This window comes from Hemiscyllium ocellatum, chromosome 22 (genome assembly GCF_020745735.1).
Source record: "Hemiscyllium ocellatum isolate sHemOce1 chromosome 22, sHemOce1.pat.X.cur, whole genome shotgun sequence".
In the NCBI taxonomy this organism is placed as follows: Eukaryota; Metazoa; Chordata; class Chondrichthyes; order Orectolobiformes; family Hemiscylliidae; genus Hemiscyllium; species Hemiscyllium ocellatum.
In genome coordinates, this window is record NC_083422.1 from 25,154,542 (window position 1) to 25,177,673 (window position 23,132).

General features: G+C 39.5%; 1 protein-coding gene across 3 annotated transcripts in view; it reads right to left on the reverse strand.

Moving 5' to 3' along the window:
* ppp2r2d (protein phosphatase 2, regulatory subunit B, delta) overlaps positions 1–23,132 on the reverse strand; it is a 64,756-nt gene that overhangs the window by 6,013 nt on the left and 35,611 nt on the right. For 2 of the 3 annotated variants that reach the window (XM_060841950.1, XM_060841948.1), the window contains 5 exons: positions 10,686–10,851; positions 8,762–8,874; positions 7,756–7,933; positions 6,374–6,538; positions 2,247–2,416 (listed from right to left, as the gene is read on the reverse strand). In XM_060841950.1, coding sequence (XP_060697933.1) covers positions 2,247–2,416; positions 6,374–6,538; positions 7,756–7,933; positions 8,762–8,874; positions 10,686–10,851 — 792 coding nt within the window. Of the gene's footprint in view, positions 1–2,246; positions 2,417–6,373; positions 6,539–7,755; positions 7,934–8,761; positions 8,875–10,685; positions 10,852–18,243; positions 18,336–23,132 lie in introns of all 3 variants that reach the window. The other variant, XM_060841951.1, reaches the window with a different exon arrangement.

The window sequence follows — 23,132 nt, forward strand, 5'->3', positions numbered from 1 at the left end:
TAATCCAATCTTAAATGCTATAATTTTGCCCACTAACCTCTTTTGAGGGACTGCATCAAAACCTTCTGAAAATTCTTATGGACCACATTCATGAGTTTTTTCTTACCTATTCTACTAGTTAAATCCTCAAAAAATCTCCAGGAGATTTTGAGCATGACTTGCCTTTCACTTACCCATGCTGGTTTTGTCCAATTCCATTAATGCCTTCCAAGTGTTCTGCTAAAATGTCTTTTATAACAGATTATAGAATCTTCCTCACTACTGAGAGTCTGCAATTCTGTTTTTGTCTGCTTTTTTTAAATAGTAGGATTACATTTACCACACTCTAATCTGTAGAAATTGTGCCAAAATCCACAATGCCGACTAATGCAGCCAATATTTCCAGGGTCTTTTAGTCTCTGGGTTGCAGATAATCATTCCCTGCTGATTTGACAGCTTTTAAACCCATTAATTGTCCTTATACCATTTTCTTAAATCGGGATTTTATTTGATTTCTCCCCCTCACTAGACGTCCAAACATTTCTGGGATGATATTCTGCCCTCTTTTCTAAAGGCAGAACAAAAAGCATGTGTTCAGTTCTTCTGCCATTTCTTTGTGCTTCCCATTAAAATTACCTGAGATTCTAAATGGCAAGGACAACATTGTCTTTACTAATCTTTTTCTCTTCAAAGATTTATAAGAATTGATGTAAAAGCTTTTATGCTCCTTACAATTTTATGCTCAATCTATTTTCATCCATTTTGACTAAACCTCTTGCTGAATTCTAAAATACGCCCAATCCTTTGCAGTGCTGCTTTTTCTGGCAATTCTATATTTCTCTCCTTTGAATTTCATTCAATCCCTAAATTTATTTCGTAAACCATGGTGGAGCCCCCTTTCTCTTTTTTTTTAAAAAGTCAGAAGTCACAATACATCAGGTTTAGTCCAACAGATTTATTTAAAATCACAAGCTTTTGGAGTACTGCTCCTTCATCAGGTAAAGTGACTTCACTAATGATAAAGCAGCGTTCCAAACGTTTGTGACTTCAAATAACCTGTTGGGACTATAATCTGGTGTCGTGTGACTTCTGACCTGGTCCACCCCAGTCCAACACTGGCATCTCCACACCATTTATTTTTGCACCAGACAGGAATGAATAATTATTCCAATTCTTCGAATTCACGGCATATTCTGTAAATATTAGCCACTGTCTATCATAGTCAACCTTTCAATAAGATTCCCCAACCATTCCTTGCTAATTTACAACTCAATTTCATTAGTTCCCTTTATTTACATTCAGAACCCTAATTTTGCACTAGCCTAGTTCTTCTTTTCATCTTCAAAAGAACAATACTGTCATTTTGTGGTTGCTATTAGCCAAGGATTCTGCATAATAAGAATTTTTTTCATTTTACACAGTCCCCAGTTGAGAATAGTCAATACTCTTTTTTTAGACAAGTAAATTGAAGAACCAATCACTTACAAGTCAGGAAATTTTCCTCCACAACACCATTGCTAGCTGGTTTGTGTAATCGCTATTGAAGTCATCCAAGATTACAGTTGTATCTTTACTGAATGCATCTCTGATTTCTTGTTTAATGCCTTTCCTTACATCTCCACTACTGTGCGGGGGCTGATAGACCATAACCACCATTTTCTGCCCCTTGGTGTTTACTATCACCTCCATCCATTCAGCTTTCACATGATTTTACAAACCATTATTCTTCCACACTACTGCATGTATTTCCTCCTTCAGTGACGATGCTACCCACCTTTCTCGTTTTGTCTGTCCTTCCTAATAAATATTGAACACACCAGATGTTTAGTTCCCATTCTTGGTCTTCCATTAACCATATTGTGAATAATCTGTTCATTATTAGATGTTCATTACAGTATGGAATCAGGCGCTTCAGCCCAACAAATCCACACTGACCTTTTGAAGAGTAACCCACCCAGGCCCTACCCTACATTTACCCCTTACTAATGCACCTAGCACTATGGTCAAATTAGCATGGCCAATTCACCTGACTGCACATATTTGGATTGTGGGAGGAAACCCATACAGACATGGGGGGAATGTGCAAATTCCACACAGTCACCTGAGGCGAGAACCGAACCCGGGTCCCTGGCGCTGTGAGGCAGCAGTGCTGACTACTGAGCCACCGTGCCACCCTTCTGACAGAAAGCCTTTCAACTTGTCTTTTTTAAACCTTGCCTGTAAGTGGGGCAGTACCAAGCATCCAAAAGTCCAACTTAATAACTTACCTGGTAAGTTTCTAGTGGTCGTGTTTCCATATTAACATCCCACACCTTAACAGACAAATAATCTCGTGTCATCATGTATCGACCATTATGGCTGAACTTCACATCTGAAATTGAGGAGATGATTTCGGAAAAAAATGATCGGCTGCTTGGATCTTCTGGTTCTTCAAAAACTGCAAATTGAAGGAAAAGTTAGAAATATGTATATTCTTACCATTAATTAAATACAATTAATGCAAGATTTAAAAAAAGAGAGGGACAGCTAACTAGATGGAATGTTACAAAGAGTATCAATTGTGAGCAGTTTCAGCAAATTATTTTAAATTAAAATAACATCTCAAAGTCAAGCATCACAAAGTGCAAAAGAATATAAAAGAAATAAGAGTGTGGTACACCTTTCAGCAAAGTCCTGGCTGACGATTCGTCACCCTCACCACTCGAATGAACTGGATCTGTGCCAGGGGGTGAGGAAACTAACAAGAGTGAAAAATGATTTTACGTCCTCCTAATTCTGTCTGCATTTGTCCACAACAGTACCAGTAAGAGTGGCCATCGCAGGGGTGAAGGCCTATTCATTGATAATAGTTGCATCATGTTGTGTGGCACTATCACAGTGCAAAATGGAACAAATTTCATACTATTATCATAAAGCCAGGGATAAACTCTGGTTCAATGAGAAGTGCAAAAGGGGACTCAAGTGCACCACCAAGCATACCGAAAAATGAAGTCTCAACTTGGTGAGGATACAAAACAGGCCTAACAGCATAAGCAGCAAGTGATTAAACTAAGTAATTTCACAATCAATAGCTCAGATCTAAGTTCTGCACTCCTGCCAAATACAGTCCTGAAAGATGGACAGCAATTAAACAAATCATTGCATGAGGAAGCTCCATAAATTTTCCTTTCCTAAATGGGAAAGCCCAGTACAATATTCAGCACCATTCATGAGCTGTCAGATACTAAAGCAGTCCATTCCCAAATGCAGGCTTGGACTAAAAAGTGGCATGAAACATTCATACCACACAAACTTCAGATAATGTCTGGATGAATACAGCTCTTACAACGCTCAAGCAGCTTCGTACCAACCAGGAAAAAAGCAACTGCTTGATTGGTGCCATATTCCTCCAAACACTCATTTCCTCCACCACCAATGTTCTGTAACAACAGGGTACATCACCTACAAGATGCACTGCAAAAATTACACAACACCTTCCAAACTCTCAACCACTTCCATTTAGAAAGACAAAAGCAGCAGATATATAGGAATGCAAGTTCCCCTCCAAGCCATTCACCACTCTAACCTTGAAATATACTGCCATTCCTTCACTCGTTGAGTCTAAACCCTGGAATTCCCTCCCGAAATACTTTGTGCATTTACCCAGAACACTTATGGAGCAGTTCAAGGAGGGAGCTCATTATCACCTTCTTAGAAGGAACTAGGAACAGAAAATAAATGATAGCCCAACCAGCAATGGCCAAATCTCACCCTACAAGTGAACTAAAGACTCCACTCTCCTAGGTTAGGTTAAAAATCACAACATCAGGTTATAGTCCAACAGGTTTAACTGGAAGCACACTAGCTTTTGGAGCGCTGCTCCTTCATCAGGTGGTTGTGGAGGATACAGTTGTAAGGCACAGAATTTATAGTGTGATGTAACTGAAATTATACATTGAAAAATACCTTGATTGTCTGTACCAGATAGTGGTCTCCTTTGCTTGTAAAGGATATCCCTACCTTGGTATTCGAACAGATGAAAGACTCAACAGACAATCAGGGTATTTTTCAATGTATAATTTTAGATACATCACACTTTAAATTTTTGCTATAAATTCTGTGCCTTACAATTGCGTCCTCCACAATCACCTGATGAAGGAGCGGCACTCAGAAAGCTAGTGTGCTTCCAATTAAACCTGTTGGACTGTAGTCTGGTGTTGTGTGATTTTTAACTTTGTACACCCCAGTCCAACATCGACGTCTCCAAATCATGACTCCTAGACTAGCTCTTTTCTGAGGGTTTCAAAAGTTTGGGTCACAAGATGAGATTTTGGGGCTTGATGTTTGAAACAGAAATGACTACTGTAAAGCTTGATCAATACCCCAGAGATGCACAGCCCCTTTAAATCTTCATGGTTTCATGTTTCATGACACTGAAGCCCAATGCCTGCAACCTCGAAAAGCTTGTGACAAGTTAGCGTCCGTTTCACTTTTTGCCTTTTCATCAACTCCCTCACGAGGATGGTATCAGAGAAAGAGACTGACGGGGTGAAGGAGCTGCAAAGGCCAAAGAAAAGAGGGGTGGGAGGTGACAGGTATGTGGAGGAGGGGATTGAAGACGAATGGGATGAAGAAGCACACACAACTCATTTTACCCCTGTACTACAACTGAACTCTCGACACCACACCCTTTTCTGCCCCTTCCTCCACTAACAAATCCTGAAACCTCCAAATTTGCACACAGGGTCAAGTGGAATCGGAAGCATTAAAATTCAAATCACACCATATAAAGCACTGCCAAATCCTTTGATTTTCCATAACACCCAAATAGTTATCACTCTTGAATATATACATTAACTATATAACCACAGCATTTCAGTGTAAGAACTCCAAACATTCAGAACCATCAGAATTCTTAATCCTAAAGGTGGCTGACCCATTTCAAAAGGCTTTTGTACAGAGTTCTCCACTGGGAAGATGGAAGCGTCTCTTGGCTTTGACCCCATCAAGTCCGAGTATTTTATACTTTACAATTAGATATTTTTATTTTTCTAAACTCCAGGGTACAATTCATTCAAACTCTCTTCAAAAGAATACTCCTCCAATTCCAGAAACCAATCTGATGAATCTTTATTGAACCATTATAAGGTAGGGATATCCTTTCCAAGCAAAGGAGACCACTATCTGGTACAGACTGAGAGCGCAATAAGGCTCAAGACTGGGAGAAACTTCACATGCAGAAAAAGACTGCTTGTTCTGGCAGGGTTGATCAGATGTTCTGTCAGGTGGTATAATGTGTTGGCAGAGAACCAAAGCAGTTTTACTTCATCACAAAATAGCTGCCCACACCTTAGCATTTGCAATCCTCATCAGCTACTTGAGACCCATTCAGTTGAATAAATATGTCCACTCGAAGAAAGCAGTGATAAGCTTTCGCTATTGATATAAAAGGTGTACCTGGTTTCTGAGCAGTTAACTTTGCAACCATTTTCCTGAATAATTTTGATAGCCTATCAGACTCGCAAAAACTGTTATTCATACTTCTTGATTACAGATCATTTGGGAGTTGAGCAGACATGTGTAGCATATACCCTTCACTATAGGGAATCACATGGTCAAGAATTATTTGGCTGGAATTTGTAAACCATGCATCAGCTTTGGGGTGTATGACTTGTAGGTAGCAAACATATAATTGGTGCCTTGAAGATCCTTATGCAGTGGTTTACCTGTGGGGGAATGGGGCTAGAGGTATGTTTCAAGAACACAGCACAAATTTGTCATAGCCTCATACATAGCACATCTTCCAGAGGAACAGCTACTTTGAAATGTTGAAATACATGTTGTCGAATGCTGCTCAGAGGATACTACATGATGCACCCTTGTACCAGTAGTACAACCTGAGCTAGGAGGATCCGCTTAATGTGTTATCCTTTTTCACCAGGAGCCAAATACAAGTTCCATTGAAGAATTGAGTCCTTGCATTTCTAAGACCAAAACTGGGATTCAAGCACAAACTGCTTAATAATATGAAAAGGGATGGTGGAGAAACGAAGGTCCGGTTATACTGACAGCAAGAGAAATAAGGGATCAAATTAATGTCAGCTTTTGGCAGGGTAGCATTGTAAGTCTACGGTCATTCAGTTTGGCCAGATATTTTTGAGAAGCTAGAAAAGCTAATTTAGTAATGCTTATGTTAAGAGTGTAATAATCAGCTGGGCAAGAGAGAACAGTTAGTAGAAGTTGTATCAAAGGCAATTGTATTATTAAAAATAAAAACATTAAAAATAAAGTGGTCGTTAACAGAAGTGCTCAAGAATTGCATTGACCAAAACAAATTATACACCAAATTAAGTCCAGACATTCTTATAGATGAAGTACCTTGTTTCTAACACTTTTTCAGATGATGAATACTCACATTTTGAATGTTTGTCACACAGAGCGCCAGCACGCATATCACATAGTCGTATAGTTCCCTTACTACTACTATAGGCAAATACATTGCACTGATGTGGATGACATTCTGCTGCTGTAATAACTTCTGTCAGCTCTTCCATATTAGCAGGTTTAATATCTACAATGTCTTTGGTAATATTTAAGGAATTTTTTAAAATATAGACAAACATTTAAACATATATTTTTTAACAAGTTCAAAAGTCCAATGTAAATTGTACAGATACAAAATACATCCTCAAAACTTTAAAAAAATTGGAGGCAGGCTAGATGGGAAGGCAGGAAAATTACTAATGCTCACAACATTGGAATAATCAATGTGCATTTATTATGTTCAGAAGATAAAGAATTTATGAACAGTTAGGTTTCCAGGTACATTGCTGGTCAGGGATAAAATTAAAAGATAAACTAGACTGAATTGAAAGTGATCTTCATGCATCCACTAAGTATTGTTCTGAGAAACAAACTAGCGAATGGTTGTCACCTATTTTGCGGAACTGAAATAGGCTCAGTGTTTACATGTTCTTTTTGTCTGTAAGAAGCAGGGCATGTATGAATATAGATAGTTTCCAATACAGAAAAATTTGGCACATTGCAATCCCAACTGACAATCCTTAATTGATTATCAGTAAAATTCTTCTCACACCCAGAATTATCCAGCAAATACTATCCAATTACAGAATCACATTTAATGTTGAACCATGTGATGCAAATAATGCAAATGTGCATTGGTAAGCTTTGGTCTGCCTATCACACAAATGATTAAGGTTGTTTATGAATTTCAGGGCCAGTGTGATACTCCGTGTACAGGCCATACGTCCCAAATCAAAAAGCATACCTTTTAGGCTGTTGACAAAAGTAATTAAAACATTGATCATACCAAAGTCCACTTGCTAACCAAAGAGCACCCTACCCTCTTGCAGTATAATACTCCCCTCCCCCCCCCCCCCACCCCATGAATTGGTATTCTTGCAAATTGTCCTCAAGTGAAATGCAAAAAACTCTGAAAACTGTGCTGCTTTTTAGTAATACTCAAGTTCTGTATTAATAAACTATTTGTAACCCATATTATTCAAGACATATTAGTAACCATATTAGCAACTATATTAGTAAAATTGACAGCAGAGGGATTAACATTTAAAAGAAAATTTACACATTAGTGAATAATGATGTCAGATGCAATACTGTTCACAAATCCCAAAACTGGGATTGTATTCCTTGTATCTCATATACTAAACTCAAGGCTCTTTTATTGGGATACCACAAGTGAAAAGTATATTTGGTAAATCACAACAATACCGAATCAGTCACAATATACTGCAAAGGATTGTTGTTAAAAAAGGATACTAAAACTCCTATCTGTGATTTCTAAGTGCCACAGGTTAATTCTAAGATCATCTGCTGAAAGATAGGTTTCATTGTCACTATTTACTGAAATGGAGTTAATGTGATACGTGTGTGCATTTGCAAATATTCTTCGAGGGCTTGCTTCTACCATCAAATCCATAGGTTTCAATACTGGCACCTATTAAGCAAAAAAGAGAAAAAAATCATCTTCAAATAGAAAATTAAATATTTATACTCATTTAGCCACTTTGCATTTTAGAGTCAGAATTTCAGAAATTTGCTGGCGTCTTGCAAAGTACTTTATCACTTTCCTCAACACTCAATACTAAACTCAGGACTATTTTATTGGAATACCATAAAAGAAAATTGAAACTTTATTCATAAAATGTACTTTAAGAAAGAAAATTCAGTTTACTTTCGATGATTTTGTAACTGATATCGAGTTCATGAGTGAATCAACTTTTTGTCAAGTTTGAATTTATTCAGTCTGAATTATTAAATGTTGACAAATATGACTTAGTCCAATATGGGTATGTAAATGGGTTTAAAAAACAATTGCTCGATATTAAAAATGTTGGATTTTAATTAACTAGTTAGGAGATTTGCTCTCTGGGCTTTCATTAATCGTCAATTTTCAAACACACTTCAAAAATATCACAAATAGCAACACCCAAGTAAATCATGGATGACCACACTTCAAATCAACCCAGTTTACAAATCTCACAACACAAGGTTATAATCCAACCATCTAAAAGTTGAGAGACTTAACAAACAATCCAGGTCTTTTTCAATGTATAATTTCAGTTGCAGCACACTGTACACCTTGGCCATACATTCTGTGTCTTACACTCCACAACCTCCTGATGAAGGAGCCGCGCTCTGAAAGCTACTGCTTCCAAATAAACCTGTTGGATTATAACCTTTTGTTGTGTGATTTTTAACTTTGTACACCCCAGTCCAACACCGGACCCTCCAAATCAAATCAACCCAATTAGTACTCTCATACCCGTAATGTGGTTATTCTGACAGGATTCCTATATCTTCCGTCTTCTTCCTTCAAGTTATAGCCTTCTGCTCGTTTGTCCCTTTCACTGATCTTCCATAATTTAATAGTTTTATCTGTAAACCATAAGCAGAATTTTATATTATTTCCTGAAAATTTGTTTCCAGGACAATCTATAATTTAGTTCAAGAATTTCTTTTTCATACGGTTCAACCTGAGAATCAATGTTAATGACACGATAGTTAAAATCTCAAGCAATATCATTTTAGAAACAGTTTAATATCTTTCATCTAAAATGGATATTCATTCTGGAAGAGAGGCTTCCTTGCTGGCTGTAAAAGGACAATATGAATTTAACTTGCGTAATTTCAACTGGTTTAAAAATTAGATTGGACACACAGCATGGAAGTGTCCTTAAATCAGTGCAAATTGTCAAGAGGCCATCAAGTGGCTGGCATGAAATGGAGGAAAATTCCATCCAGTGTACTGTGCAACTGGAACTTACATTCAAGCATCCAATGCTGGCACAGCTTAATTTGACACCTTATGTATAGGCATTTGATGCGGGCCCTGGGTGGATATTTGAAATAGGAAGAGTTGATTCCATAGCACTAACAATCCTCATCCTGATAAATCCAAAAGTTGAAGTAATAAAATGCAGACCATAAACCTTGATATAATAGTCACCACAACAGTACTTTTAAAAAGTTGGAAAAGAATTATGATCAACATGTTTTTATTTAAAAGAAACAGTATTTTGTTAAATAATCTTCACAGCACCCAAATCCAGCAAAAGAAATGAAATCAAATGAGACAAAAATAGGATAATGAGCAGCATGTCAGCAATTACTAGAGAGTTGACTGAGGTACAGAAATCCTCCGACATCCAAGTCTGCCTTCTCAGGTGGACACAGGAAATTCCATTACATTATTCAAAAGAAGGATTTTCTGACAACATTATGGTCCATATTTAATACTCAACAGCGTCAAAAAAGAAACAGATCACATGATAATTATCGCATTGTTACAGCCTTTGTTATATGCAATTTGACTGTTACCTTCCGTGCAGCACAATAGTGACTGCACTTCAATTATTCTTCATTCACAGCAAAGTACTTTGAAATCTTCTAAAATCATTGAAGGTAGCATATAAATGCAACATTTCATTTCAAACATGCAAGATAATTCTACTCACTGTCATTATTTTACTGAAACTACTAATTTCTGTCAAAATTAATACCTTCAGATAGATTAAAATAAAATAATTTCTACAAGAAATTCACCTCATGTTTGAATTGTTATTTATTCAGGCCAGACTAAATAACGTTCAATATAAAATGCAAAGTTTTACCTTTGTCTTAGCAAAATTATTCAGTGATAGCATGTTATAGTTTCATCAGTGTAAACATTAAAACTGGTTGTTTTTGTTCATATCACCATGAATGCTCTCCCCTCATCTCTGAACACACTGAAGCTTTATAGGACTTGGTTCTAAATGTGTCAACAACTCTGCAATGTCTTGTACCCAATGTCGATCTTCTTCATTTGAGCACAGACAGTGTCTGTTGGTGGGTTGTTCAGGCATTATAGCGAAGTTGGATCATGTTGCTGAACACCTACCCACATACCTTCTCTTTTAAGACCACTTATTATTAAGGAGAATCCCTGGTAGATTGCTATCTTCTCTAACCTAGGGTTCCATCGATAATAATACCCAATACTTCTCCTTAGCTAAGTTAACCAATCATATATAAATTAGGAATACATGACACATATATCCTGTGTAGCACCAATTACACCAGGCCATGAATTTGTTTCATGATTGAGTAGATGAAAGTATACCGCTTCTGCTGGCAAACTAAGGTCTATAGAAATATTGCCCAAGCAGTATAAAAGACAAATATAATTATGCAAACCTGAAACTCACCATTTGTAGATAATAAGAAATGAGCAGCATTCTGTTGGGGTAACCACCTGATTTTGTTTATTTTTTCCTCAATTTCTAGACTTTTCAAATAATCAAACTCCGGTTCATGACTCTGAAAGGTACTGTAAACATTATATTCGCCTTTGTGATGAGGTCTGTTTTTACTCTACAAAAAGCAAGAAAGATTATTTGCAGTATAGTATCAAATTAGCTCTATCAATATCAATGCATATTTAGTTTGTTAAATTTACCACAAAAATTTTTCTAATGAAAAGCTCCAATTTACTGACCTTTATACTATACCTGGCTACAACATTAAGTCCAATATATCTCTACAAAGGCCTAAACAGAATACTACTATGCTAAGCAACAGTCTTTTCAAATCATTCAAAATTTCCATTTTGAAAGTTACAGAATTGAATGAAAAGGTGAATTCTCGAATTAAACTATACTTAACTCAAACAGAACATATATAGATTACTGATAGAAATTAGAAAATCAAAGAAAACATTGCAAAATACAGTAATAAATCTTCTATGAAAATTAAGCTCATGATTTTCTAGTGTATACCAACATTTTAAATTATTATTGCTATGACTGAGATGGACGCAGCCTTTCCCCAATTTCACTATTCCACAAGTCTCAAACGCAAACATTTTATCTGGTTGTGATATGGCCAAATGCATGCTTGTATTACATTAAAAACCCATCAGCCTGATGCTATTATTTCTTGCAAAACTAACTATTTAATGAAATGTCAAAACTAGTTAATATATTTTTATTTCCATCAAACTTAAAATGTTAAATTTTCTAAATAACAAAAAGCAGACAGTGCAAGGAAAACTAATTTCTCCCTGCAGATTCACCATTTTCTAGGTGGTGGTTTTGGGGGCTGAGGGTAAGGAGGAGGAAGTGATTGTAAAGCTCTTAAAGACAAAATACATTAGTGTCAGCTATTCTATGCACACACAGCCAGATGTTAATGGGATCTTTGCAATGTAGCTTGCTTAGGAAATATTATTGCTCAGTCTTCAATTCTCGTCCTGAGGAGCAACTGGGAGTTCAGGCTGAACCAGATTATACTCTGAACAATGACATTCAGAAACAGGACAGCTGGGCTGGGAAGTTTGCTTTCTTCACCAGGATGACCATCCACAGAAAAATTCAAACAAAATCTCAAATCAGAAGCTGTACCCAAAGTTGTAAACAAAGGCAGGGACTCGGTAGTTATCACAAGACTTGGGATTTTCAATGAGTTTACCTTTGTGAGGATTTTAAATAAATGTTAAACCACTTTTCACAGCTATATAAATACCCTATCTCTTGGATAGGTGACTTTTAAGCAAAGTTGGCAGGGTGCTGTCCTTCACTAAGCTGGAGATGAGCCATACATACTCAAGTGCGGTTCGAAGAGGAGGATTCCCAGATGTGAGCTACAATTTGTACCCAAAAGGGTTTGTGCCAATATAGGAGACTGCCAGCTGGGTTATTGTTAGTCTGTGATATTTTTCAGGAACAATGGATATTTTACAAGGTCTACTCCTGGTCACCATTTACCTCAATGATGTGCTAACAACAGGGAAGACCAATAAAGAGCACATAGAGAACTTGGACATAGTCCTTTTGCCCTGGGGGTGCACATTTTAGAAGGGAAAATGTGTTCCAGGTACCCTAACTATCCTATTTGGGCTACGAAGTCGACAAGAGTGGGTTACACCCATTGGAAGATAAAGTGAGGGTGATCAAAGATGCCCTGGTTCCCATGTCTGTATCAGAACTTAGGCCTTTCCTCAGGCTTGCCAATTATTATGGAAAATTCATACATAATCTTGCCTCTATTCTGGCATTTTTGCATCAACACTTAAAAAAAGTGTCAGCTTTGGAAATGGTCATGTAGCCAACCTATAGCTTTCAGGGAAATGAAGAAACAGCTATCATCCTCTAAGGTGTTAATACACTACAATCCCAAAGAAGATCTGCTAATGACATATGATGCTTCCTCACATGGCATTGGCTAGTATTAGTGGCCCACTGGACAGGAGCAATGCATGCATCCACAATTTTGGCTAATGCAGAGCGTAAACAGACCCAGAAACGTAGGTTTGGTGGTCATATTTGGAGTTAGCAAGTTTCATCAATACTTTACAGACCTAATAATTTGTAATAGCAACAGACCAAAAACCTCTGCTAGGTCTACTTAGAAGAGAGGGCAGTGCCACCCATAGCTTCAGGCCAAAATCGATACGAAGTGTATATAATTACAAGCTGGAACATTGTCCAGGAGGCCAAGTAGCAAATGTGGATACATTAAGCTGCTTTTACCTGCTGGCAGATACACCACTGGTAGTACCACCACTGAAGGGGCCAGTAATAGTTTGACATTTTCTGGACACTTCCAGTCACAGCTGACAATATCAGAATTTGATGCAGAAAGATCTAGCCTTGGCAAAACTGAAGGAAACTAAAGACCGTCACAACCAGAATGGAATCATTTTTGACCCAGACAGACCAGATCACAGCATAATTTGATGTGGAGAGCTGGTGTCGGACTGGAGTGAACAAAGTTAAAAATTACACAACACCAGGTAATTGTTCAACAGGTTTATTTGAAATCACTATTTTTTGGAGCATTGCTCCACCAGGTAATTGTGGAGCAGGACTATAAGACACAGAATTTATAGCAAAAGATTAGTGTCAAGTAACTGCAATAATATGCTGATTGTTCAAAACCTAGACTGTTCTAAAAGATGAAAAACTTAACGGGGTGGGGTTGGGGGTGGGGGGGGGGGGGGAGAAAAAGAGGCAGGAAGGGTGAAATTGCATCAGAAACACCATTGTCTAACACAAAATGAGAGAGAGAGTGAGAGTGTGAGAGAGAGAGTGTGAGAGAGAGAGGGAGAAAGAGAGAGAGAGAGAGAGAGAGAGAGAAAGAGAGAGAGAGAGAAAGAGAAAGAGAGAGAGAGAGAGAGAGAGAGAGAGAGAGAGAGAGAGAGAGAGAAAGAGAGAGAGATTTCTTTGGAGACAAAGTTTGGTGTAGGAACCATGTGATAAGCCCTGCATGGGTAAGAGGCATGGTAGACCCAAGGTCTACCATGCTTCTTGAACACATATAAAGTTTAGGTAGGTGCAATGGTCCTGAACAAACACATGGACCATATGCAAGCTACCAACTCTCAAATGGTGCTTGAGCAAAATGCGCCTGGCTTCTTGACTACTTTTCTGAATGACCTGGAACCTGTGGGATTCTCCCTCTTCATTCAGCATTGAAGGCACCTCAGAATCTCATGTGGATTTAGCAGATATTGCCGCCTTAACACCTTTACTAACTGAAGAGGAGAATGATGTTCTGGATGCAAGAGCCAAGCTACTTGCATTACGTGTCACCTGTATCAGAGGCAGAGTTGGAGGAACCTAACCCAGTGCTAAAATTCCCCAGGAGCTATAAGAACAAACTACTTTATGACCTCTGACTAAGAGGAAGTGTTTGTAACATGATCAGCCAGGTGGACCTCACAGATTACAAATTCCTTGACTGAGACTGTTAATCTGATCAAAACAGGGAACCCTGGCTGACATGTATAAACAGCAATGTCAGAGGTCCTGTTCAATGACAAATGTCTCTGAGGAAGCTGGATCAGCAATGACTCTCTAGTTGTAAATAAAACGTTTGAGTGAGTTATTTCAACTACAGCCATTAAAAAAATGAAAGCATTTTTTTAAAAATCCACTGTATTACCAAGTGTAGATAACAGAAGTACTTATTTGCTTCTATTTTCCTGTAACCCATACCATCTTGAATCTTGAGGATTCAAATGAAGTTACATTCTTGATAAAGCATCAGTAATTATATTAATGCTTCCCTTAACAGGAGCAATTTCAGTTGCTGACATTTCGGCTTTTGATTTTTTTTTCCATACAGACTAAGGGGTTATGATTAAAAGAATTTCCCTATAGCCTTGACAGAAATACACTGTAATTTGATTTAGTAGCTAGTAGTAGTCTCAGGTCGCTATTTTTTTAAAAATTATTTTTTGGTGTTTTTTTTAAATAAACTATCCCATGGTTTCTCAATGCCCAACCCACCTCTTTTTAAAACAGAACTGTACTTACTCCCAGGTCACTAGCACTGACTGTTACCTTCAAAGCTTTAGCGAAATTAGGGTTCATTGATCACAATCAGTTTCAGCCTCTGAAGGAGCTGCTTGGCCACATTACATTACATTGCCTCTCTTTTGCATTAAAGCTGCTAGTGGAATAGCAATGGTGCTGAAGTTTAGTAAAAGCTTACAAATTAAACTAGAATACCCAAGATACTCTACTTCTTGTTTAATTATTGGGGCAAAGATTTCCTGTGTGTTCTTTCGTTGGTCTTAGCAGCACTTATCATTGCCCTACTGGAAGCCCCAAATAGGTCATCCATGTTTATGCAAACTTAGCCAAGATTCATTACAAAATCAACTCAACATCATTTATAAACAGAGCTTCTACTTGTTCCAAGTCTTACTCTATACCAGTACAGATATCTTATAATGAACCTAATCAGAGATGCTATTACACACTTCTGAAGCATGTGGGACCTTAGTCTGGGCCTCCTAGCTCAAAAGGTAGGGACACCACCACTGTGCCACAAATGCCCTATATACCAGTACAAGATTAATTATATAATTAAGGATACTAGCTAACATTTGACTCATTATTGTGGGAAGTGGCTGAAGCAATTTTAACCGAAATAACATTGCGAGGCACTGGAGTAGTCTAGTGCGACTAAAGCTGGCATTCCTAGAGCGCTGGTTGTTCAAGGAACTTGCCAGCATTCTTTAATAAATCTACTTTAATAAGAAATACACACACCAACATGGTCAATAGAGTCTTTTGAGCATTAGGAAGAAACATGCCTTTGTTACTGCATTGCCTGTTGTCTACACAGAATCTGGTTGAACCATCAGACTTTGAGACACTCACAGAAATGGGGAATTATAACAACTTTGAATGGGCACAATTAGGTGGCTTTCTGATAAGTATCCAATTTCTGCTTTCACCTGGACTATCTTTCTTGACCTAAACAATAAAGACACTGCTTTATTAGAGGGGACTCTCCTGCATCAACATGCATAGTTCTGGGTGTACACACTGGTTTGTCCGTATAGACAGACTCCTTTAAATTTTGCGAATTGCCTTGCAACAGTTTGGATCCAAGTATGAAATGATGGTGTCTAATATTGTTAGCAGTTCAGTGTTAAACAACAGGATAGAAGTTGGTCAAATGTTCAGCCTCCTTCCTAGCTTATTCTCAATATCTCTTTCTTCTTCCATTGCCTTTACTATCTAATATATGTACACTTGCTTATCATCATAGCAATGGTGCTGCTTCACTGTACTGATGTGACATTTGTTGATTCTTTTTCCTGGATGTAAATCAATATACTTTACCAATTCTTCTGATTACCTTGAATAGATCACTGAATCATGCTTCCAAACGTTCATCTTGTAAAGGCAATCATACTCTCACAGTAGGGAGGGGCTGGGAAGGGAGTTGGGAAATGGGAAGGGAGGTTATTTGAAATTGGAGAACTCAATGTTGAATCATCTGGGCTGAAGGCTGTCCAGGTAGAAGGTGAGGTGCTATTCCTCCAATGTGCAGTCTGATTCGCTGTGACAATGGAGGAGACCAAGGATGTTCATGTCGGAAAGGTAATGGGAAGGCAGTGACTGGGAGATCAGGTCAGACCCTGCAGGCCCAGCTGAGATGCTCAGCAAAATATGCCGGCTTTACGTTTGGTCTCCCAATGTAGAGAAGACCACATCGGGAGCACAGATTACAGTAAGCAAGTTGGAGGAGAGGCATGTGAGGTGGGTGTGCGCAGGCAGATTTTGTATCTTTTACGGTTGCAGGGAAGGTACCTGGGGGTTTGGGTGAATTATCGGGAGAATGGCATGAACCAAGTATTGGCAAAGGGAACATCCTTGTGGAAAGCAGAGAGGGGTAAGGAGGGGAAGATGTTGTTGGTGGTGGGGTCCAACTGAAGTTGTTTGTGGTTTCAATTTAATTGCCAATGGACTTTGTGGAGTCATCGCTTAGGTCACTACACTTCAAGAAAAAATTCCTGGTACCTTTCTCTGTAACTGCTACATTTCATTGACCTCACCTGGACTTTGGTAACGGGACAAGAATTAAAAGGATGGGTATAGAGGAACTGTTCAATGGCAAAAGCAGCATCATTAACAACAGCTGCCACCTTCAAAAATTGGGGCAGCGGTTATTAGATTAGACTTACAGTGTGGAAACAGGCCCTTTGGCCCAACAAGTCCACACCGACGCGAAACCCACCCATACCCCTACCTTTACCCCTTACCTAACACTACGGGTAATTTAGCATGGCCAATTCACCTGACCTGCACATCTTTGGACTATGGGAGGAAACCGGAGCACCCGGAGGAAACCCACGCAGACACGGGGAGAACGTGCAAACTCCACACAGTCTGTCGCCTGAGTCGGGATATGAACCCGGGTCTCAGGCGCTGTGAGGCAGCAGTGCTAACCACTGTGCCACCGTGCCGCCCATCTGAAAACAGTTATGATCTGAAACAGTTAACCCCAACACTGAACACCAGAGTAAGGTGCTGAAAAGATGAGGTGGTATTCTTCAAGCTTATTCTAGATTAGTGGTGCTGGAAGAGCACAGCAGTTCAGGCAGCATCCAAGGAGCAGCGAAATCGACGTTTCGGGATTCCTGATGAAGGGCTTTTGCCCGAAACGTCGATTTCGCTGCTCCTTGGATGCTGCCTGAACTGCTGTGCTCTTCCAGCACCACTAATCCAGAATCTGGTTTCCAGCATCTGCAGTCATTGTTTTTACCTTCTTCAAGCTTATGCTGAGCTTCTTAGACGGTCAAGGACCAAGAGTAAAATGGGAGCGACTAGGAATTAAAATAAGAGACAACTGGATATTCAGAGTCCCCCTGTAGACTGAATAGGAATTGTGGAAGTGGAAATTTCCATCATGAGTGACAAAGATTGAACAAAACTGTATGCAAAAACTTGAGGAAACGTTTGGATTCCTAGCAGATAGGAAGAGTAAGAGGGTAGCTGGTTGCATCTCCCGTACGCGTTTGGTAAAGAGAGGGTTGACAGGATGTGGGACTGAGTAGATGACGAGGGAATGGGAAATGCTGAAAGTAAGGAGACTATGAAGATGGTGAAATAGGAAATCAGATCTTTTAATAAACAAAGCCTTTTATGCATGTTACTTCAGGAATGCAATATTACAAATGCCTGCTCTTTCCTAGGTAAATGGGAAGCGCCCAGAAAGATCGCTTGATATATGGTCAATGTACTTAACCAATGCCCCTCATCTGTAAATTTTCAATCTTCATAATTATCTTATAATTAATAAATTACATTTTCTCCAAAAATATCAGAGCATAAACAATATTAGAAAACAAACTGAAGAAAACGGATTTTCCATAATGTGTATAATACCACATTAAAACAAAACATCCACTTTCTATGATCTCAATCTTAGTGAAACAAACCAACAAGTTGCATTAACTCATTTTACCTTGCAGATTTTATTTATTTCTGGCAGGTATTGCACACTGGCAAGGTCCGTCATTTAACTTTTATGCAGTCACTTTTGGCAGAAAGTATCTACTGACACAGGGAAAGTTTATTGATATTACATTTATTGATATAAATAGGTAAAAAACACTCGTAGAAGATTCCTTGTATAGAATTTCCCTGGGACTCTGGTGCTGTGAGGCAGCAGTGCTAACCACTGTGCTGCCCTAATATCTACATTTCCAATCAAGCAGACTGTAAAATGTGAAATTAATGTTTTATTTGTCCTTAAAACATCTTCTCTCGTGCATGCTTCACCACAGCACTTAGTTACAATTCATCAAAACTGGTCTTTGCTGAGCAGTGGTTTTAAATGCCCAATGAAGTTTCTTGACTACTTGATTTCTTCTTAGATGCACCATTACTCTATGATGACCTCGCATGATATGTGATACAAGGAACATCTTTTAGATAAGATTGTAGATTCAATGCTACACCTGATCCATCTTGTTCATATCTAGGTGTCAAATATTTTAAGGGCTCTGGAGACTATCTTGAGATCTTAAATTTAATTCAATTCTATTTATAACAATTGTTCAAATTTCATAGAAGGTGCACATTGAAAATCATTGACCCACATCATAAAAATCAAGTTTCCGTTCATGGTGTAGAAGATGATGTTTGGATTTGCTTTAAGGGTACAGCCTACTTTCATTAAGACAGTTCTAATGGAGAAACACTATATCATCAATGCACCACTCAATCCATAAACACATTTGTTAAGTTTAGACATGAATGTTTTTCAGTTCAAACGTTAGGTTTTTAGATCAATTGGATCATCCTTAAGGACGAACCAGGCTCCTAATTAATATGCTCAAATGACCTATGATCAAAGAATGTGGTCAACCTAGCGAAATAAATTTTAATCAATTTTGCCAGGGTTTTTACAATTAACTTTCTGTGCTATGACATGATGCTGTATAAATGTTGAACTTACTTGCAGATGTATAAAGTTCAAAACAAAATGTTTCGATCTCTGCCATTTCACTAAAGAGTGACAAACCCCCGGGTCCTAACAGTTTCCATCTGACACTATTCAAAAACCTAGAGGGGCACATTAGAGATGCCTTAACTATAATATTTCAGAGTTGCCTAGATACAAGAATTGTCCATTTGGATTGCAAAACTGTACATGTCAATGCACTTTTTAAGAAGGGCAAAAGGGAATAACGGACTAGTTAGACTTTCATCGGTGGTGGGGAAATTGATGAAAGTCTACAAATCAAGAATATAGTTACTGAATACCTTGACAATTTTCAGTTAATCAGACAACCAACCTGGATTCATGACAGATAGGTCATGCCTAACAAATCTCTGATTTTTTTTGAAGTGACAATGGTGGTGGACAGGGGAATGTCAATGGATGACCGACAGAAAGCATATGATTAAGTCCCACTTAAAAGGTTTTAGAAGCCCATGGAATTCAGGGAAAATTACTGATATGGCTGGGAAATTAAGCTGTAGATGACAAAGTTGGGATAACGGTTAAGAACCCAAAGTGGTAGGATATGGCTAGTGATGTCCTACAAGGGTCTGTGTTCGGTCCTCAATTGTTCACATTCATTGTATGCTATTGTCCAAGTCTTCAACAAAGTCATATACAAATTTGGTGATGACATAAGGTTAGGCAACATTGTAGACAACGTAGATGATAGCATAAAAGTACACATATCCACATAATGTGAGAGATTATAGATTAGGTGAATGGGTAAAAGTGTGGCAGACTAAAAAAGTGTAAGGTTTGCATTTTGGGCTAAAAAGGGATAGATCAGAGTATTTTCTAGATGGTAGCAAGGAAAAAACAATAGATGTCCAAACAGATGAGGGAATAAAGATGCCTATATAGTTTTAAAATGTCATTAGCAAGTGCAGGAAATAATTAAGGCAGCAAATGGAACACTGGCCTTTATATGTACAGGGCTACATACTATAAGGATGCGGAAGTTACACTGCAACTATACAAGACCTGGGTTAGACCCCAGTTGGAATACTGTGAGGAGATTTGGACACTACACTTTAGGAAGGATATATTGGCTTTGGAGGGGGTACAATGTAGGTTTACAAGAATGACACCTGGATTTCAGGGCTTAAGTTTGAGGAGAGATTACACAAATTAGGCCTGCTTTCTCTAGAATTTAGAAAGTTAAGAGTTGATCTAAGTCAAAACATCAACAGGAAAAGATAGCTTTGACAAAGATAAATTATTTCTACTGGTTGGAGATTCTAGGATTAAGGGAATAAGTCTAAATATTTGGGCCACACCATTTAGGAGAATGTGGAGAAGTACTTCTACATACAAAGGGAGAGGTTTGGAACTCTCTTCCACAAATAGCTGAGGATGTTGGATCAATTGTTGAAATTAAGTGAGATAGGCAATTTTTCAGCGGTTTGTTGGCCCAAGGGAGAACAGCGCACGCCGTTATCGCCATTTTAAGTCTGATCATGTAAATATTGTTCTGTGAATTTTGATTTTACTTTGTGTTTACCTTCGTAATCATGGCTTCAAAGTGTAAATCTGATGCAAATGATGGTGATGCATCAAAGAAAAGGAAAACAATCACGATGGAAACAAAAAAGTGAAAATAATAAAGCTTTCAGAGAGATGAAATGCCAACAAACATTGGAAAAGCATTAGGTTATAGCCGATCAACAATCAGGCCAATTATAAATGACAAGGGGAAACTAATGGAGCGTGTAAAAGGCTCTGTCCCAATGAAAGTGACAATTATCACTCAGCAATGCAGTGGCTTAATTATCAAAATGGAAAGGCTGTTGGTAATTTGGTTAGAGGTTCAAAATCAGCGTAATATTCCTATTAGCCTTGGCCTTGTGCAAGAATGCTTTCCTTTTATTGGTCAAGAGTATTGAATACAGGAGTTGGGAGGTCATATTGTGGCTGTACAGGGCATTGGTTAGGCCACTTTTGGAATATTGTGTGCAATTCTGGTCTCCTTCCTATTGGAAGGATGTTGAGAAACTTGAGCTATAGGGAGAGGTTGGGGCTGGGGATGGGGCTGTTTTCCCTGGAGCATCAGAGGCGGAGGGGTGACTTCATAGAGGTTTATAAAATCATGAGGGGCATGGTGGGCAGCACGGTGGCACAGTGGTTAGCACTGCTGCCTCACAGCGCCAGAGACCCGGGTTCAATTCCCGCCTCAGGCGACTGACTGTGTGGAGTTTGCACGTCCTCCCCGTGTCTGCGTGGATTTCCTCCGGGTGCTCCAGTTTCCTCCCACAGTCCAAAGATGTGCAGGTCAGGTGAATTGGCCATGCTAAATTGCCCGTAGTGTTAGGTAAGGGGTAAATGTAGAGGTATGGGTGGGTTGCGCTTTGGCGGGTCGGTGTGGACTTGTTGGGCCAAAGGGCCTGTTTCCACACTGTAAGTAATCTAATCTAATCTAAATTGATAAGCTAAATAGACAAGGTCTTTTCCCTGGGATGGGGGGGGGGGGGGTCCATAACTAAAGGGCACAGGTTTATGGTGAGAGGGGAAAGATATGAGAGAGAACTAAGGAGCAACTTTTTCATACACAGGGTGGTGCATGTGTGGAATGGGCTGCCAGAGGAAGTGGTGGAGACTAGTACAATTGCAACATTTAAAAGGGTGGGTATATGAATAGGAAGGGTTTAAAAGGGATACGGGCCTGGTGCTGGCAGGTGAGACTAGATTGGTTGGGATATTTGAATTAGTGGTGCTGGAAGAGCACAGCCATTCAGGCAGCATCCGAGGAGCAGTAAAATCGATGTTTCGGGCAAAAGCCCTTCATCAGGAATAAAGGCAGAGAGCCTGAAGGGTGGAGAGATAAGCTAGAGGAGGGTGGGGGTGGGGAAAAAGTAGCATAGAGTACAATAGGTGAGTGGGGGAGGGGATGAAGGTGATAGGTCAGGGAGGAGGGTGAAGTGGATAGGTGGAAAAGAAGATAGGCAAGTAGGACAAGTCATGGGGACAGTGCTGAGCTGGAAGTTTGGAACTAGGGTGAGGTGGGGGAAGGGGAAAATGATGAAACTGTAGAAGCCCACATTGATGCCCTGGGGTTGAAGTGTTCCGAGGTGGGAGATGAGGCGTTCTTCCTCCAGGCGTCTGGTGGTGAGGGAGCGGCAGTGAAGGAGGCCCAGGACCTCCATGTCCTCAGCAGAGTGGGAGGGGGAGTTGAAATGTTGGGCCACAGGGCGGTGTGGTTGATTGGTGCGAGTGTCCTAGAGATGTTCCCTAAAGCGCTCTGCTAGGAGGCATCCAGTCTCCCCAATGTAGAGGAGACCGCATCGGGAGCAATGGATACAATAAATGATATTGGTGGATGTGGATGTGCAAGTAAAACTTTGATGGATGTGGAAGGCTCCTTTAGGGCCTTGGATGGAGGTGAGGGAGGAGGGGTGGGCGCAGGTTTTGCAATTCCTGTGGTGGCAGGGGAAGGTGCCAGGATGGGAGGGTGGGTTGTAGTGGGGCGTGGACCTGACCAGGTAGTCATGGAGGAAATAGTCTCTGCGGAAGGCGGAAAGGCGTGGGGAGGTAAATATATCCCTGGTGGTGGGGTCTTTTTGGAGGTGGCGGAAATGTCAGTGGATAATCTGGTTTATGTGAAGGTTGGTAGGGTGGAAGGTGAGCACCAGGGGCGTTCTGTCCTCGTTACGGTTGGAGGGGTGGGGTCTGAGGGCAGAGGTACGGGATGTGGAAGAGATGCGTTGGAGGCCATCTGGTAAATTGCAGTCTCTAAAGAGGGAGGCCTATCCACTCCACCCTCCTCCCTGACCTATCACCTTCATCCTTTCCCCCACTCACTTATTGTACTTTATGCCACTTTCCCCCACCCCTCTAGCCTATCTCTCCAC